Raw genomic sequence first — 19,550 nt, 5'->3', positions numbered from 1 at the left:
GTGCACGCTATAGCAGTTTGGATTGCCGGGATGTGGTTTTTAGTGAGCACAATCTCGGAACGACGCCAGTGAAATAGTTGGGTTTAATACTGCAATACTTCTCTCAACGCGCTGCTATTGCCAGGCCGCGTATTGGTCGCATGGTGATTTGGCATGCCGTATCTGCGCTCTCTTCTATATATTTTCTATCGCCATCCTGCTGCACTCAGATTGTTATGCAGTGCTGAGTCCCTTCCTAGATATTTTGCTTCACCACTCTGCTGCACTCAGAATGTTGTGCAGTGCTGGTAATATTTATGTGCTGCACTCAGATTGTTATGCAGTGTTGAGTCCTTTCTTAGATTATTTCCTTCGCCACTTGCTGCACTCAGATTGTTATGCAGTGCTGAATCCCAAGATAGTGCTGTATTTCGAGCGCTACTCTGCCCAGATTTTGTTATGTAGCTACTAATACTTCAATACTTCTTGGTTCGCCTTCAAGTTACCGTGTCTGTTATGCAGCGCTGGGTAATACTTCAATACTTCTGTGGTGCACCGTTGACTCATTCCTGCAGCGATGATTGGACGCGCTGCTTCTGTCCTCCTCAGCTCTCGGAACCCACGTAGCGTCTTGGAACTTGTTGAAATTATAGTCGATTAAAATTGCATGGAACTGAGAATATAAGACCAAGAATTTTATGAGACGTGATACATGACTCGATTTTGAAACTATATTTGGTAAAGCCTTGGAAATTTTAAACCTAAATAATAAAAGGCTAACATATTGAAAGGGCTGATATTGAATGACGCCGCTCACATCTGTTTTTATGCCTACACAGTGTTGGACAATGCTTAGTACATTGGTGCGTATTGAGAAACGCTTTGCTCTCACCACGACTATTTTCCAAGGCCACAGAGATGACTAACGGTGTTGTCAAGTGTTTCTCCATTTATAAATACAGAAATCGTGTCACTCTGCCTCTAGAACCGTAAAATACCTTAAAAATGCTTTATTCCCTCACTACGACTATTTTTCAAGACCACAGAGATGATTAACGTGGTTTTCAAGAGTGTTTCTCCAGTTAATAATGTAGAAACCTTGTCACTGCCTCTAGAATGGTAAAAACACCTTAAAAAACGCATTGTTTTCTCAACAGGACTATTTTCCAAGACCACAGAGAAGACTAGCGGGGTTTTCAAGAGTATTTCTCATGTTAATAATGTAGAAACCTTGTCACTCTGCCTCTAGAACCGCAAAAACACCTTTAAAAAAAATCATGTAAACTTAAATAAAAAGATCTTTGAAATAGTATAGTTGAAGCAGAGAAGCACAGAATACAAGGCAGTGTTGCTTCTTGTGTCACAGGTACAGCCATGATTTGACCCACTTGGTATCCCCTTTCCCCCACGACTGCCCCCTCCTTACTCCTTACTCCCTCCTTACTCCTTACTTCCCTTTCTTTTATCCTCCTTCCCACCACCAACTGACCCCTCCTTACTCCTTAAACTCCCCTTTCTTTATCACCCCCAACACAACCCCCTTCTTATTCCCGTTTCTTTTATCCTCCTTCCCTCACCACCGCCCCCTCCTTGCTCCTTACCCAGTACTCCCCTTTCTTCAATATTGCAGTCCCCGTAGCACAGTTTGCATGCCGCGTGTTCCAAAGTGTCGGGGTAAACCAGTACCGAAGACCAATGTTACTTTCATGCCAGGCTGTTTGTGGCGCTGCTGTCGTGTACTTTGTCATGCAGCCTCCGTTCACACCCTTTCCTTTATGATTTTTGTACTTTTCTGCAATGCTGTTCTCTTTTTTTTTTTTTTTCTCCCAATGCTGCGTTACTGTAAGAGTGCTGCATTTCTTTACATGTAGCCCCGTTTATTCCTTATTCAGTACTAAGACGCATTTCTTCCATGAGTTTTGTATGTGATTAGACGATTTTATTTGCATTAGAAAGGGTCATTGAAGGTCAGAAGATTAATGGCCACTGTCTTCACTATTTTAATCCACACATGAGTTTCTGAAGCTGTGTCAAGTCACCACGTAGTAAGCAGAATAGTACTGAAGGGGTTAATTCAAGCACACCTTGCAGTATGTTAGGCAGTGCTTCCCTTAGTGCTGCTGTTTGCTAATGCTTCTCTGTCTTAGTGCTACAATTTTTTATGTGTAGTTCTTTAAGTTTTTGTTTAATACACCACGTTGTTTTTAATTCGTATATCTTGCACCATGTTAGACAGTGCTTCCCTTTGTGGTGAGCTGTTTCCTAATGCTGCGTTGCCTCAAGAGTGCTACATTCCTTTACATGTAGTTCCTTTTAGTTTTTGCTTAATGTACCACTTTGTTTTTAATGCATATACCTTACGCCGTGTTTGATAATACTTCCCTTAGTGCTGAGCTGTCTTAAAGAGTGATGCATTCCTTATTCCTTTACATTTTTCAGGGAATTGGCAACCTAGTGAGCCTTTTCTTCTTCTTCTTCTTCTTCTTCTTCTTCTTCTTCTTCTTCTTCTTCTTCTTCTTCTTCTTCTTCTTCTTCTTCTTCTTCTTCTTCTTCTTCTTCTTCTTCTTCTTCTTCTTCTTCTTCTTCTTCTTCTTCTTCTTCTTCTTCTTCTTCTTCTTCTTCTTCTTCTTCTTCTTCTTCTTCTTCTTCCTGCCCTTGGTGAGTTGCCCTCCTGCATAAAAAAGAAACACATCTACATTTACATTAGTATTTCTTTGTATTTCTTTAAAGGGTTAATATTGAATGACGCTTCCCACGCCTGTGTTAATTCCTGTACAGTGTTGGCCAATGCTCAGTGCAGTGGTCTGTATTCACAATCCATTTTTAATTCAAACACAAACCTTGCACCATGTTAGGCAGTGCTTCCCTTAGTGCTGCGCTGTTTGCTAATGCTGTGCTGTCATGAGTGCTGCATTCCTTACACCTTACCCCTTTTGCAGTTTTTTTTTTTTTTTTATTTATTTATTTATTTATTTTTTTTTTTTTTTTTTTTTCTTCGACTGCAATGTTATCACCTATATTCTTCCCCACATCCAGTTTCTTGCGCCACATGAGGTAATTCTTCCCTTAAACCCCTTCAGTACCATGACGCGTTTCCATATTCATTCTGCTTACTATTTGGTGATTTTATACAGCTTCAGAAACTTATGTTGGGGATTAAAATAGTGAAGACTGGCTATTAACCTTCTGACCTCCTTAGACCCTTCCTAGTGTCAGTAAAATGGTCTAATCGTACAGAAATCTCTAAGGTAAAATTGTGTCCCAGTATTGAAGGGGTTAACACATCGCTGCCTTCACATACCACGTCTCTGTCAGTGTCTCATACCTTTCCTGGGAGCTGTTTTCACTGCCTTTGTTATCGCGCTGTGCAATGCTGTTATCACCCTGTTACTTGTACCGCGTCAGGCAATACTCCACTTAGCTCAGCGCGTCTCGTATGCTGTGTTATTGGCGTTGTGTTGCTCTGACATACTTTTACACCTGAGTATTGCTGCTACTCAATATTGCACACACTTTGTTCAGCTTAGGGCCTCAGTGCAGCATGAAGCCAAGACCTTGTACTTTTTAACCTCCTGAGTACCATGGCGAGTTTTCTTATCTATTCTTACTATTTGGTGATTTTATGCAGGTTCTTCAGAAACTTGTGTGGGGATTGAAATAGTGAAGTCTCTTAATCAGCTCTTAATCTTCAGACCTCCTTTCCTTTTTCAATGTAAGATCACACCCAAAATTCGTGATAAAAATACGTTTCACTACTGAATGGGCTAAGCAGCATACAGGAAGCGTGCATGTCTCTCCCCTCTTCACCATGGCAATCCAGTGAATAATTACATCTGTCTAATAAAAAAAAGTTATGAGAGGGAGAAAATAAAATGCATATGTACAGGACCAGGTGATTAATTTGGGTGTTTGAAAATTTAATCAAGTTTCTCGTAAATCTGTAACTAACAAATTAATGTGAGTTATTGGCGTGGCATTTCTATTACCTTTCTTTCACTTTGCATCTAACTATAACCTGTGAAGATAACCTAATTATTGTTCAGTTTATTTATCTATTTATTCATTTATTTGAAGTAGTGTAACCCAAATTAACGTCGACGCTTCTTCCAACATTTTATTAACCCCTTCAGTACCATGACGCGTTTCCATATTCATTCTGGTTACTATTTGGTGATTTTATACAGCTTCAGAAACTTATATAGGGGATTAGAAAATAGTAAAGACTCTGTGCATTAATCTTCTATCCTCCATAGACCCTTCCTAATGTCAATAAAATGGTCTAATCGTACACAAAATTAAAATGTGTCTCAGTATTGAAGAAGCTAAAACCAGGAAGAATAAGGAAGTAAATAACGAAAATATGAGCAAATTCACGTGGGAAATTTCAAACTATGCTCAAGAAACGTGACAATTTGAATAGCGAAAATAGACTTTGACACTTAAGGCTTCATTTCAAGTGGCGCCTCTTTGCTGTCAGTGCGTCTTTATACTTCAGACTAGCACCAGACCGTTTTATGAAGCCTGAATCCGTACCAGATGAAAGGTTTAACACTGCAACCTCGATTTAACGGAACCGGTTCGCTACAGTGAGTGGAAGTTTGTTAACCGGCCAACGAACGTGACTAGAAACGAATGTAAACCACGAAAGAAAAAGTTGAGAGAGAGGTGGGGGGGGGGCAGTGAGGCAGAGAGTGAGGGGAAAGTGAGGGAGGAAGACAGGGAAACAGTGAGGGAGAGAGTGAGAGAGCAGTGAGTGAGGGACGGTTTATGAAGGCAAGTGTAGAGGGTATTGTAAAGGGGAGAGGGGAACTTCTTTTTTTTCCCTCTTTCTTTTCATTCTCTTTCATTTTGAGGGGATGCCGAGAAGGAGGGGAGATGTTGGGCTGTTGAATTGAGGGAGATGCTTTATGTAAGGGGAAACGAGGGGACGGTGTCAAAAGCGAGAGAGAGAGAGAGAGAGAGAGAGAGTGGTGGCATGGTCCTTGTGTTGGGAAGTGAGGGGAGGCAGGTTTGTATTGAATTGGAAGGACGGGAGGGAGGTAGGGGAGAGGGGCAGGGAGGATGAGGGGAGAGTGAGGGTGTAGCGGGCGTCAGTTGTAGGTTTTGGACGTAAAGAAGAAGCGGCTAGTCATTTAAAGATTAACATTATATTCGTGGTGCGACGAGGGAGAGGCAGAAGAAATTTGATTGAAAAGATGAGAGAGAGAGAGAGAGAGAGAGAGAGATCGGTGGTGCAGTGCCATGCCGCTGTTGTCATAGTTTTGTTTTGGAGACTTGGTGGGTCCCTAGGTGGGCAGGCCGCCCCTCAGGCGGTAATGCGGGCGGCCAATAAACAGATGATTGGCCCCTTCCTCCACCCCGCCACACCCCCTCCCACCCCCCCTCACCGTACAATCAATAGATGGATTGGAATGAATGTGTAATGCAGCCCTTACAGCTGCTCCGCACCACCGCCACCACCACCACCATCACCATCCTGGCAGGATTGCCCCGAGGCAGGGCGTGGGTGGTGGCGGGGAATGAACCTGCCAGTGGTGGCCTTGCAGTGCCACCTCTCCATCCCCGCCCGCCCCGCCCCGTTCCTCCCTACTGTGGCCGGGTGCAGGTGGTGGTGGCACTGGTACCTGCCGGCAGGTCCTGCCTTTCCCTGCACACCGCCCAGTGCCTGGTGTGCTGGTTGGTGGAAGGCCCCGGCAGTGTGTGGAAGGAGTGGCAGAGTCCCTCCCCAGCAGGAGGCGGTGCGGCGCGGTGTGGTGGCGAGCGGCATGACTATTGTTTTGGCGGGAGCGGCGCCGCGGGGTGACTAGCGTTACTGGCGTGCACGTGGACGTGGCAGGGGTACGATGACACCGCGGCGGCCGCCGGGCCGCGGCTGCCAGCAGTGTGTGCTCGCCCGCCATGGTTCGCCCCGCCGCCCTGCTCGCCGCCCCTCGCGCCCTCGCCTGCTGCAGCAGAGACTAGTGCCGGCGGAGGAGCGGGCGTCGTGCGGCTGGCAGACAGGGCTGGCTATTGATTGACAGCCGGGACGCCAGGTGGTGCCGGAGTGAGCGGCCAACGGCACCATGGCTCACAGGTAACTGCCACGCCACCTCCTCCACCTCCACCCTCCACCACCTCCTCCACTGCCCGCACCGGGGCTGCCGCCCGTTGCCCGGGCCCCACATGGGACGCCCTGTCCCCAACCCCCAGCCTGCTACATAAGCAGGGTCGCTATCGCCGGTGGTGCGGGCTGCCGGCAGGTGCCGCCGCCTAGGAGCCGGTTGGCTTGTGTTGCTTGCTTGCTTCTGTCCTTTTTTGCTGCTGTTGCTGCTGCTGCTGCTAATGCTGCTCCTGCTGCTGGTTCTCTTTCTTGCTGGCGTGTCGGGCCTCCATGGCGTTTTCGTGTCCTGCTGCTGCCACTGCCTGGGCGTGCTGGTGCCGCCTGCTGAGGCCGCTGTGATGGAAAAGAGTGAGTGTGTTAGCAGTGGAGGGCGCGTGGCAACGGGGCGGCGGCACAGCAGTTGGCCCCCGCCCCCTGCCTCCACCCCCGCCTTGGCCTTGCCGCGCGGCAGCACCACAGCGGCTCCCCGCGGCCACGAGGCCTTGCCTCCGAAACGTGTGCGGGGTCGACCTTCGCCCTGCGGTGCCCCGGCCCGTGTGAGGCTGCAAGGAGGTCGCTCGGCGGCTGCCGCATCAAGCCAGGAGACGTGCGCTCCCACCCACCACCCCTTTGTGGGACAAACTCCGCCCACCACCGCTGCCACCATCGCCGCCACCACCACCACCCGGCCGCCGCTGTCCCGGGATAAGGCGGTGGTGACCCCCGCAGCTGCGTGATGCTGAGCCTTGAGGGCGAGGGCGCCGCCCCTCAGCCCGGTCTTGGCTGCTGTTGACATTTGGTGCCCGGAGCCGTGAATATCACACGGACGCCGGCCAGCCATCGATCCCGACCACCACCACCATCACCACCACCACCTTGCTGCTCCGCCACCGCCACACCTTCGCTTCCACTGCTGTAGGCTCCCCCTCCCTTCCCACCACCACCACCACCACCACCACCACCACCACCTCCACCTCCTCCTCCCCCTCCCCCGCACCTCGCACCACCCGCACCTCTAGTCACCCCTTCCCACTGCTCCCAGCCCGGAAGGAGGTAGTTGTCATCCGCACCGCTCCCCGTAACGCATAGTCTCCTTCGTTTTGTTCACTCCCGGGGGCGCGTCCCTTCCCAGGGGCTGTCGCCAGACCTGGCGAGTCTCCGAGGTCGTTCCGTCGTAATATCGGCCATAAAGCTTGGACCAAACGACCCACATTGACATTATTCTACCATTTGTCCGGACGCTCCACGGCGCCCCGTCCCCTCAACACACACACACACACACACACACACACACACACACACACACACACACACACACACACACACAGTTGAGCGACACGTGACTAGACGAGACACTGACCAGCTCATGGAGAGAACAAGACTGACAAGAGTGGGGAGGGAGAGGAGAGGAGAGGGAGAGGGAGGGATTGAAATGATGCCTTGCTGATGGAGAAGAGCGGAGAATCATTCCTACACTCAAGAGCTAGCTCTCTCTCTCTCTCTCTCTCTCTCTCTCTCTCTCTCTCTCTCTCTCTCTCTCTCTCTCTCTCTCTCTCTCTCTCTCTCTCTCTCTCTCTCTCTCTCTCTCTCTCTCTCTCTCTGTGTGTGTGTGTGTATTTATTTATTCCGCGCGCGCTAAGATAATGATAGCAATAATGCAATTAAATGTAAAAATTGATATTGGTGATTGTTCAGATAACACTTAATGATTGTTATTTCTGCATAACACTAATTCTCTCTCTCTCTCTCTCTCTCTCTCTCTCTCTCTCTCTCTCTCTCTCTCTCTCTCTCTCTCTCTCTCTCTCTCTCTCTCTCTCTCTCTCTCTCTCTCTTGCCAATCTGTGTCCTTCACGTACTACACACACACACACACACACACACACACACACACACACACACACACACACACACAGGTGGTAGTAATCAATACCACTACAACCACCACCACCACCACCATTTTGTCTTCCTCTCAGTTTGCTAACCAGGTTCTTCTCTCCCCCAGGTAAGCATGGCAGAGAGAGCCCACGTGACGCAGGTGTGGCCAGGTGTACCCAGGTGCTCAGGTAGGACGCCTTGGGGCTCACCTGGCTGGAGGTTTGTGGTTAATTGCTTATTGTTGTTGTTGTTGTTATTATTATTATTATTATTATTATTATTATTATTATTATTATTATTATTGTTATTGTTGTTGTTTTATTGTTCGTGATGTAATCTTGTTTTCTACTACTACTACTACTACTACTACTACTACTACTACTACTACTACTACTACTACTGGCTTTGCTACAGCAGCCATTTTTTCTATAACCTAATAATCTAAATAAATTCTTCCTATTCTTATTCTTCCACTTCTTTTCTCCTTTTCTTTCTCGATCTCTTCTACTTTCACACCTTATTCTTCTTACAAATCCCGTCTATTCTTTTCCTTCTCCTCCCCTTTCCCTTCCCTTCGCTTATCTTCCCTTCTCTTCTTCTCTTCTCTTCTCTTCCATTTTCTTTTCCTTTTCTTTTTTTTTTCTCTTTCCCATACCTCCCCTCTCCTCACCTTCCCTCCCTTAGTTTCCCTTTCCTCCTCTCCTCCCCTTCCCTTTCCTCTCCTCTCCTCTCCTCTCCTTCTCTTCTCTTCTCTTCTCTTCCTTCCTTTCCCTTCCTTCCTTCCCTTCCTTCTCTTCTTCCTTCCCTCACCTCGCCTCACTTCTCCATCTTCCTCCCACGCTTTATAACCAGCAAGCAAGTTAGGTACGTAGATGTAATTTTAAGTTTCATAAAACACACTCACGTAATCTCGGCCTGCTTTCCCTTCTCTCTGGTCTAAAAGAGAGTAAAACACGACAATAACTTCACCTGTATTTACAACTGTACCTTATCTCTCTCTCTCTCTCTCTCTCTCTCTCTCTCTCTCTCTCTCTCTCTCTCTCTCTCTCTAACCCGGAAATAACGCTAGCACTGCCCTGGCCCCCCTCCCCCAACTTCTTCGCCCTCTGCGTCAATATATCCGGTTCGCGCTCCGGCTTCATCCGAACCGCCACCGTATCCGAACCAGGTCCTCCATTGTACCGGATGTCTCCTTCCTTTGTTTGCTTTTCCCTTCAGCTTACTGGTTCATTGGTTCAGGTTCTCTCTCTCTCTCTCTCTCTCTCTCTCTCTCTCTCTCTCTCTCTCTCTCTCTCTCTCTCTCTCTCTCTCTCTCTCTCTCTCTCTCTCTCTCTCTCTCGTCGAAGTCTATCTCAAATTATGTTAAAATTAATCATTGAAAACGAGTCTATCCATTTATTCTCTCTCTCTCTCTCTCTCTCTCTCTCTCTCTCTCTCTCTCTCTCTCTCTCTCTCTCTCTCTCTCTCTCTCTCTCTCTCTCTCTCTCTCTCTCTCTTCTTTCTTTCTTTCTCCTCCTCCTTCCTCCCTCCTCCCTCCCTCCTCCTCCCTCTCACTCACTCACTCACTCACTCACTCACTCACTCACTCACTCACTCACTCACTCTCTCTCTCTCTCTCTCTCTCTCTCTCTCTCTCTCTCTCTCTCTCTCTCTCTCTCTCTCTCTCTCTCTCTCTCTCGAACAAAGTAAGTCACAGATCGAAGAGGAAGCGAAGCGAACCAGTTGAGGTGAAAATGTTGTTTTTCTCTAATTTGTTGGTAACCTTGACGTCTCTCTCTCTCTCTCTCTCTCTCTCTCTCTCTCTCTCTCTCTCTCTCTCTCTCTCTCTCTCTCTCTCTCTCTCTCTCGTGATTAACCAGTGAAAGACGAAATAAGGAGAGAGCGAGAAAGAGATATTTGTTTCTCTATTCCTCTACTTCCTTATCGTGGTCTTTTTTTCCAGACTCCTTCACTTCCAATCCTCCTCCTCCTCCTCCTCCTCCTCCTCCTCCTCCTCCTCCTCCTCCTCCTCCTCCTCCTCCTCCTCCTCTCTCTCTTCTCTGGCAGTCGTCCAGTAATTTTCTTTCCTCCTTCTACGCCGTCTGGAGGAAAAATGGAAATCTTTCTCCTCCCCTTGTTAACTGAGAGAGAGAGAGAGAGAGAGGGGTGATGGTCGCTTTGTGTTAGTTTTGGTGAAGAGAAACTTTGAAAAATAGTTAATGGGATTTTGGGAACGTCTTGGGAATATTCTCTCTCTCTCTCTCTCTCTCTCTCTCTCTCTCTCTCTCTCTCTCTCTCTCTCTCTCTCTCTCCACTGTTCTGTATTGATTAACTTTTTTATGTCGAGATGTACTTTTTTTTTCTTTTTTTTTTCTTTTTCTTCGATTTTTTTTATGTGGATTAGGTCAAAGTGAGGTGAAGTGGATACAGTTTGGTGGTGTGTGTGGATTGTGTGGATGTGGAGTCGGTGATGTTATGTGGAAGTGGTTTATCCATTTAGCTAAGTGGATACGAGGCAGCTTCATCCCTTCTTACTTCTCTAATGGACGTGTGTGTGTGTGTGTGTGTGTGTGTGTGTGTGTGTGTGTGTGTGTGTGTGTGTGTGTGTGTTTCTTTTCGAGAAAATTGGTTTCAGCTTTTTTTTCTGTGCTCTCTCTCTCTCTCTCTCTCTCTCTCTCTCTCTCTCTCTCTCTCTCTCTCTCTCTCTCTCTCTCTCTCTCTCTCTCTCTCTCTCTCTCCCAAATTGTCTGGAGCTTCCATATTGAGCCGGATTATTCTGTCAAGGTGGCGAGAGAGAGAGAGAGAGAGAATTTTACCTCTCAGCGAACTTCCAACAATGAGGAGAAGAGAGACTATGATTCTCTTCCTCTTCCTCATCGTTATTTTTCTCCTCCTCCTCCTCCTCCTCCTCCTCCTCCTCCTCCTCCTCCTCCTCCTCCTCCTCCTCCTCCTCCTCCTCCTCCTCCTGTCGCTTTTGTTGCTATTTTTTTCTTAATAATCCTCTCCTCTTCCTCCTCCTCTTCCTCCTCCACATTCTCCACAAAAGAGAGGAGGAGGAGGAGGAGTCTGTGTACAAAGCTTTCTACTTTTATGTTACAAAGAGTTCTGTGTCCTTGTGTTTTGTGTTTTCCAAAAAGAGAGGAAAGAATTGAGGGAGGGGGAAACGGGGGGGATTGTCTTTTTTTGATGTCTTTGTTCCACATTTTCCCCTTCCCCCCTCCCCAGCTGGATGTCGGTTGGTGGATGACTTAAAGAGGGGGATAGGTCGTGGTGAATAAGCTAGGTTTAGGTTTGGGGTAGGGTAGGTTATGTTAAGCTGGGTTAGGTTGGCCCCTTCAGTACCATGACGCGTTTCCATATTCATTCTGGTTACTATTTGGTGGTTTTATACAGATACAGAAACTTATGGGGGGGGAGAGGCTGAAATAGTGAAGATTGTGGCCATAAATCTTCTGAAATCCATAGACACTTCCTAATGTCAATAAAATGCCCTCAAAAAATGGCAGGCTGTTTTAAAATGCCATCTAAACATGCCGGGCTATATTAAAATGCCCTCAAAATATGCGAACTATCTTAAAATGCCCTCAAAACATACCGAACTATCTAAAAATGTGCAGAAAAAAAGTATGCCAAACTCTTAAAATGACCAAAACATGCCAAACTGTCTTAAAATGCCCCATATTCATTGTGGTTAATATTTGGTGATTGCATGCAGCTTCAGAAACACATTTGGGGGATCAAAATAGTGAAGACTGTGGCCATTAATCTTCTGACCTCCGTAGACCCTTCTTAAAGTCAATAAAATGGTCCAATTGCACACATCTCAAGGTAGAAATGTGTCCCAGTACTGAAAGTGGTAAAGTCCTGTTAAATGTGAATAACGAGATGAAAACCAACTTTACATAAGGAGGAACAAAGCAAAAAAATAGAGGGAAAAAAATACTCAAACGTTACATAAGGTAGATGAAGAGAGAGAGAGAGAGAGAGAGAGAGAGAGAGAGAGAGAGAGAGAGAGAGAGAGAGAGCGTGAATATAAATGATGTGGAAGGCGGAAAATGGATAAATGCCACTAAACACCTGAGGAAGTGGAGGCATGACAGGTGGATGTAACGTGAGGAGGAGGAGGAGGGGGGAGGGCGGGGAGGAGGAGGAGGAGGCGGGGGGGAGGACGGGGGGTAGGTAATCTAAATACAGGAGAAGATATGAGTGTTTGTCGCAGTATTTGTCTGAACTGTCTGTCTATTTTGCCTTCAGCCCTAAACTGTCTACACACGCCACTCAAATTAAGTCAGAGAGAGAGAGAGAGAGAGAGAGAGCATAAAGAGAAGGAAGAACAGGAATAATAGAAGGAAAATATAAAGAAACAAATAGGATAACAAATAGAGAAAGGAAGAAAAAAATAAAAATAGAAAGAATTTAGTCAAGAAATAAAAGGAGGAAGAGAATTTAAAAGAAGAAAGGAAGAAGAAGAATCAGGTAAAAAGAAATAAGGAAAAAGGAAACAGGATAACATAAATAGAGAGAAGAAGAGGAAAATTGAGAAAAGAAAAGAATAAATCGAGAATCAAAATAAGATCAAATCAAAACGAAGAAAAACGAAAGAAAACATGAATAAAAGAGAGAAAGAAGATAATTATGAGAGAAAAAAAAGAATAAGTTAAAAAATCAAAAGAAAACACCAAAAAAAACGAAAACGCGTGTGTGTGTGTGTGTGTGTGTGTGTGTGTGTGTGTGTGTGTGTGGTGAGTTATGGGCGTGGAGGTAAAGAATGGTGCCGTGAAGGAGCGGAGGTAAATGGTGTGTGTGGGAATGACCCTTAATACGCAGGAGGAGGCGGGACGGCGGCTTTCTCGCTGTGATGAATCTGCAGGTTTAACGCGGCGCCCGACTCATGTAGACACACAAAAGCAGATGCCCAGTTTTATGAAGTATTAAGCCATGTGTGTGTGTGTGTGTGTGTGTGTCTGTGTGAGGCTGGAGAGACTAGGAGGTAGAAGGAGAGAGAGTGGGAAAGGGAGAGAAGGAGAGGGAGAGAGAAAAGATGAGAGGCAGAGAGAGGCAGAGAGAGAGAGGCAGTGAGAGGGAGGAGAGAAGCAGTGAGAGAGAGAGAGAGAGAGAGAGAGAGAGAGAGAGAGAGAGAGAGAGAGGTTGGAAGAGGAAGAGGAGGGGAGAGGCGAGAGATGAGGATCAATGTAGCCCTCCCCCTCTCTCCCCTCTTACTGGATAACCTATAGCTACTCTCTCTCTCTCTCTCTCTCTCTCTCTCTCTCTCTCTCTCTCTCTCTCTCTCTCTCTCTCTCTAATACTCTTTTACCACTCTTAAACATCACCTCCTCCTCCTCCTCCTCCTCCTCCTCCTCCTCCTCCTCCTCCTCCTCCTCCTCCTCATCCTCCTCCTCCTCCTCCTCTCCCTTCTTCACTCCTTCCCCTTCACCTCTTCCCCTTCTTCACTCTCCCATCTTCACCAAAAAAGGACATCTTTGTTACTGACCCCCCTTTGGTGTTTAAGGGTACCTGCCTAATCTGGCTACACTGCTTCCCTTACTGCCCCTTCACAAAGACCTCGAGTGAGTTCTTTGTCCAGGAGAGAGAGAGAGAGAGAGAGAGAGAGAGAGAGAGAGAGAGAGAGAGAAAGTTTGACAATTATATAAGAGGAAAGAAAGGAAAAGTTGTTCTGTTCATTTAAGGTGATTATGTAGTTGAGGTCGTTACAATGAAGTAGTTTTTGTAGTAGTGACAGTTGTAGTAGTAGTAGTAGTAGTAGTAGTTGTTGTTGTTGTTGTTGTTGTTGTTCTCGTTCTATAATTGTAATAGTAGTAGCAGCTTTTGTGATGTAGTAGTAGTAGTAGTAGTAGTAGTAGTAGTACTGCAGTCGTAGTAGTAGCTTGAATGACCTTCAGCTGCTAAATCATTAAATATTGATTGAAGTTCATCTCTTACGTCATAGTTGTGGTGGTGGTGGTGGTGGTGGTGGTGGTGGTAATAGCTGTGGTCAGAGATATGGTTGCAGACGACCTTGGTGTGGGTAGTTGTTGCAAAATGGTGTTAGATCTCATGTTGTGGTAGTTGTGGTTAATTGACTTTACGATTGTGGTGATTGTGGTAGGATGGAAATACGATTGTAGTGGTTATGAAAGTTTGTGGTAGAAGGATTGTGGTGGTTGTGGTGATTGGTTAATATACACGATTGATTTAGTTGTGGTTATGAAGAATTGTGGTAGAAGGGTTGTGGTGGTGGTAGTAGTAGTGGTTGTTAGTAGACTAGGATTGTGGTGACTGGTTAGGATAGGAATGCAATTGTTGTAGTTGTAGTTTAGCTAGGAATTGTGGTAGTGGTGATTTATAAACTTTAGGATTGTGGTGACAGGATAGGAATGTAATTGTTGTAGTTGTGGTTATGAAGAATTGTGGTAGTAGGATTGTGATGGTGGTAGTGGTGGTGGTGGTTGATATACTTTAGGATTGTGGTGACTGCTTAAGATAGGAATAAGATTGTTGTAGTTGTGGTTATGAAGAATTGTGGTAGGAGGGCTTTGATGGTGGGAGAGTGGAGTGGTGGTGATTAACTGACTATACGATTGTGGTGACCGGTTAAAATAGCACCATTTTAGTAGTAGTGGTTAGAATAAGAAATTGTACTGGAATAATAATAGTAGTAGTAATAATAATAGGAAAAGAGATATTAGTTAGTTAATAAAGAAGTAAAAGTGACACCTATAGACAATAGTGGTAATAGAACACTGATTTTTAGTATTAGTGGCCTTAAAAACAATGCGAGAGTGGTGTGGTGGTGGTGGTGGTGGTGGTGGTGGTGGTGGTGGCACGGAAATGGAGTGGTGTGGCTGTGGTGGGGAGTAGATTGTGGCAGTGAATAGAACCTCTTTAGTGTCGCACGCGTGGCTGCCGAGAGAGAGAGAGAGAGGAGAGGAGAGGAGAGGAGAGGAGAGGGGGGTTAGTGCTCACCATCACCACTATCACCAGTCCATCCAGTTCACCACCACTTTCTGTTTCTGGTAGTGGCGGCGGTGGTGGTGGTGGTGGTGGTGGTGGTGGTGGTGGTGGTGGTGATGATCAAAAGTTTGGATTTCAAGTTTGTGTCCCCAAATGACCCTTTTGTAACACTTCGGGCGACGTGTGGCGAGTTGTGGTGATGAGAGAGAGAGAGAGAGAGAGAGAGAGAGAGAGAGAGAGAGAGAATGCGTGTGTGTAGGAAACAAATATTGAGGGATGTCGAAATAGCTGATGCAAGAGTTACAGATAGAAATAATGAGAGAGAGAGAGAGAGAGAGAGAGAGAGAGAGAGAGAGAGAGAGAGAGAGCAACTGGCAGAGATAAAGATATAGACTGAAATAAACAAACGAAGACAGAACAGAGAGACAGAGACAGATTGACTTACACTAAGAGACATTGACAGAGAGAGAGAGAGAGAGAGAGAGAGAGAGAGAGAGAGAGAGAGAGAGAGACCGTGCGTATCAGTAGAGGTCATTGGGGAGGGATGAGTGCCTGTGTTGGGGAGAGGAACCTTGAAGTGTCACTGGGGAGAGGAAGGAGGATTGGATACCACACTGAAGAGCATTAAGCGCACGAGAAGGTGTTGGGAGGATGGGAGATGGTGGGGAATTAAAAGCCTTGTCTAGACGTGGAATTAAGTTGAATATAACATTGGAATACTAATATATGTGCTTTGAAACGTTTTGCTATGTCATCAATATTATTTTCAAATGCCACATATGGTTAATTTTATTCCTTTAAGCCTTTCAGTACCATGGCGCATTTTAGTATTAGTTCTGGTTATTATTTGGTGATTTTAAACTGCTTCAGAAACTTTTGTAGGGGAAAAAAATAGTGAAGACTGACCATTAATCATTTGACCTCCATAGACCCTTCCTAATGTCAATAAAATGGTCTAATCGTACACAAATTTCAAGGCAAAAATGTGTCCCAGTATTGAAGGAGTTACGTGTTTCTGCAGTCAGTAATATAGAAATGATGTCAGTGTGTGTTTAGTATTGTACAAATATCCTGAAAACCCACGATTATTTTGAAAGGCAGCAGGAAAGGTTAGTCGTTTTCTTTTAAAGTGTTTCTTGTGTCAATAATGTAGAAATGTTGTCAATCTGTCACTTTACTCATACAGACTTTATTTAAAATTCATTTCACTTCATTTAGAGATTTTTCAATCTAGTGTCTTCAGAATTCTCTCACCACGACTAATTTGAAAGACCACAGAGATGATTAGCCTTGTTCTTTAAAAGTGTTTCCCCAGTCAGTAAAGTGGAAATATAGTCAATCACTTTACTTATACAAACATTATTGAAAACTCCTGTCACTTTTATAGACTTCAAAACTGTCTTCAGAATTCTCTCACCACGACTAATTGGAAAGACCACAGAGATTATTAACCTTGTTCTCTAAAGTGTTTTCCCTGTCAATAAGTAGAAATCTTATCAGCCTGTCACGGTAACAAGATATACATCCATAAAAACTCGCTGCTATTTTCAGAGACCACAAAGATGATCAGCTCTAAAGTGTTTCTCCTGTCAATAATGAAGAAATCTAGTCACTGTCACTTTACTTATACAAACATTATTGAAAACTTCGTCACTTTATATAGAGACTTGAAATTATTGTGTCTTCAGAATTCTCTCACCACGACTAGTTTGAAAGACCACAGAGATGATTAGCCTTGTTCTCTAAAGTGTTTCCTCCTGTCACTAAAGTAGAAATGTTATCAACCTGTCAAGATAAACATGCATAAAAACTCACGGATATTTTCAAAGACCACAAAGATGATCAGCCAAGTTCTCCAGTGTTTCTCCTGTCAATAAAGTAGAAATGTTGTCAATCCGTCACTTTACTCATACAAGCATTTAAAATTCGTGTCACTTCATTTAGAGACTTAAAATTAGGTAGTGTTGGTCAAGTTTTCTCACTACGACTATTTTCAAAGACCACGTGGATGACTAGTCTTGCTCTCTAAAGTGTTTCTCCTGTCAAGTAGAAATGTTATCAATCTATCACTACAACCATGCAAACATTTAAAACCCGTGTCACTTCATGTAGAGATTGTTGAAAGTAGTGTTTGAGATCTTTAACCCCATCGATACTGGGACACATGTTTACTTTGAGATTTGTGTACGATTAGGTAATTTTATTGACATTAGGAAGGGTCTGTGGAGGGAGGTCAGAAGATTAATCCCTACAGTTTTCACTATTTCAATCCCCGACATGAGTTTCTGAAGCTGAATAAAATCACCACATAGTAAGCAAAATGAATATGGAGACTCGTGTTTTGAGGGCATTTAAAGACAGAATGGCATGCCTTTGAGATCATTTTATTGACATTAGGAAGGGTCTATGGAGGTCAGAAAATTAATAGCTAGAGTCTTCACTATTTCAATCCCCGTAAGAGTTTCTGAGGCTGTATAAAATCACCAAATAGTAGAATGAATATGGAAACGCGTCCTGGTACTGAAGTGGTTAATGGAGAGGGTTTAAAGGGGAGAGAAGGATAGTTATGTTAGTAATAAGGAGGCCGAGTTAAGAGTAAAGGCAGAGAAGTCAGTAGGCCTAGACGTGTTCGTTCTGTGGTATGTGGAAGGCTTGTGTGTGGATTGTAGTGGAATAGAATGCAAGGATGTGGAAGAGGTTGTGGAAGGATTTTCTGGGACGTGTGTGTGTGTGTGTGTGTGTGAGAGAGAGAGAGAGAGAGAGAGAGAGAGAGAGAGAGAGAGAGAGAGAGGGGTAGTCTGGTGTGTGTTGGATTTAGGTAAAGGTAAAAATCTGGGATGCGTTAGAGAGAGAGAGAGAGAGAGAGAGAGAGAGAGAAGGGAGGGAGGTAGTCTGGTCTGTGTTGAATTTAAGTAAAAGTAAAACTGGATGCGTTAGAGAGAGAGAGAGAGAGAGATACCCACCATGAGGGAGATAGGGTACTAGCCAGCGTTTGACTACGATATGAGATCAAGTTGAATTCAAATAGGTAACAAAGATTAGGAGATTAGATAAGATGAGACTATTTATGCTAAGATGAAGGGAAGCACGAGGCGGAGAGAACACACATCGGAAGATTTACACATGGAAGAGAGGAAGAAGAGGCTTACGGATACGAAGAGACTTACATTACAGCTAAACCATAGATACTAAATAGACAAAAATGGGTGTGATAGGAGACCATTCATCCCTCTTAGCAACCCTCAAAACCCCAAACCTCTAACTCCAGCCAATTCAAGAAAAAATGCAAAAACCTCAAAACATCACATTTTTCTTAACCCCACATGGAGGAGAGGAAGAGGAGGCTAACATGTGTCTTGCCTGTAAGAAGAAAGATTAGCTGAAGATTCGGAAATTTGGATGTATGAATGAGCAGAGAAGGAAACGCTTGTAAACACGTATAAAAGAGGGAAAAGGGAGTGAAAAAAGAGGAAATAAGAAATAATAGGAAAAAAAGCAAGATTAAGATAGATAACAGGAAGGATGGACGTACAATAAGAGCAGAGAAAGAAACACATATAAACACCTATAAAAGATATGAAGAAGAGGAAATAAGACGCATAATAAAGAGGGGAAAAAGCAAGATTGGTAGTATTAAAGATAGATAACACGAGAGAGAGAGAGAGAGAGAGAGAGAGAGAGAGAGAGAGATAAGGAACTGTGACATAGGAGGAGGTAAAGGAACACACGCCGTATTGAAATGCTGGTGTTGTGAGATTAATACTTTCCTTAAGAGAGAAATTGTGATAAATCTTAATCCTGTTGACTTGTGAGAGATGGCGGAGTGATTAATGATTCGAGGGGAAATCCTAAGGGGGAAAAGGGAAGGTGGGCGGCGATTTGTTTGGGGGAATTGGTGTGGGAGAGGCGCCATCTGCTGGGGGAAGGTAGATTACTGCTGGGAATTCTCACCTTGGATAAGAAATGTGGATTGCTGTGATGGATAACCCAAGTGGAAGGAAACTTGGCGAGTGGATGGGGTGGGTACGAAGAGCTTTACCTGAGAACACCTGGGAACACCTGCCGGGTTACAGGTGTGGCGCTGTCTCTCGACTGTGAAGATGGATAGGTAACGGGGCTCTTACCTGGGGAAAAAGGTGTATGGGGAAATTACATAGGGAAGCAGTAAAGGTGTTTTGATTTTTCCTTACCTGAGAAATGAATACTGGTTGGGGAAAATGGGAATTGCTGAGGTTACTTGATGGAAAACTTAACCCCTTCAGTATCCATAGACAAATGAACAGCTTAGATAGAAATAAATACTGATATTTGTATTTTATCTTATTTATCTCTTGGTATTTATAAAGTGTCCATAATTTAACCCTCTGGAGTAAAAATTTATATAGGTGGAAGTATCGAATTATTTTCTGACAAGAGTATGTAAATTAGAATTGAGAAAAATATATCACAATTTCAGATAGGGAAAAAAATGTAGGCTGAATAATGTATGAGGGGAATTGAAGCTTCACTTTCGAGGGAAGGAAACCTATTTCATTTACACAGGGGAGAAAAAAAGTGAGGGGAAAAAATGAATTCAGGAGAAAGAGAAGATCAACAGTAGGAGGAAAAAGAAAAAAATAGATGAAAAAAAAATGAAAATAAGAAAATAAAATAAGGAACCGTGAATTTATATGGTAGAAAATTTATG

The 19,550-nt window shown here is 44.5% G+C and overlaps 1 protein-coding gene across 13 annotated transcripts in view; it reads left to right on the top strand.

Annotated features, from left to right (window-relative positions):
* Window positions 1–19,550, top strand: part of LOC123510633 (heterogeneous nuclear ribonucleoprotein L-like) — a 212,584-nt gene that overhangs the window by 135,044 nt on the left and 57,990 nt on the right. Inside the window, exons 1-2 of one of the 13 annotated variants that reach the window (XM_045265941.1) lie at window positions 6,069–6,218; window positions 8,061–8,152. The exons of 10 other annotated variants lie outside the window; for them this stretch is intronic. In XM_045265941.1, coding sequence (XP_045121876.1) covers window positions 8,067–8,152 — 86 coding nt within the window. In that variant the 5' untranslated portion in view covers window positions 6,069–6,218; window positions 8,061–8,066. 2 more of the 13 variants (XM_045265943.1, XM_045265942.1) reach the window with 2 other exon arrangements.

The sequence above is a fragment of the Portunus trituberculatus genome, chromosome 29 (genome assembly GCF_017591435.1).
Source record: "Portunus trituberculatus isolate SZX2019 chromosome 29, ASM1759143v1, whole genome shotgun sequence".
NCBI classification, from domain to species: domain Eukaryota; kingdom Metazoa; phylum Arthropoda; class Malacostraca; order Decapoda; family Portunidae; genus Portunus; species Portunus trituberculatus.
Note: the sequence above shows the minus strand (reverse complement) of the source record. Positions and strands in the feature narration are given on the sequence as shown.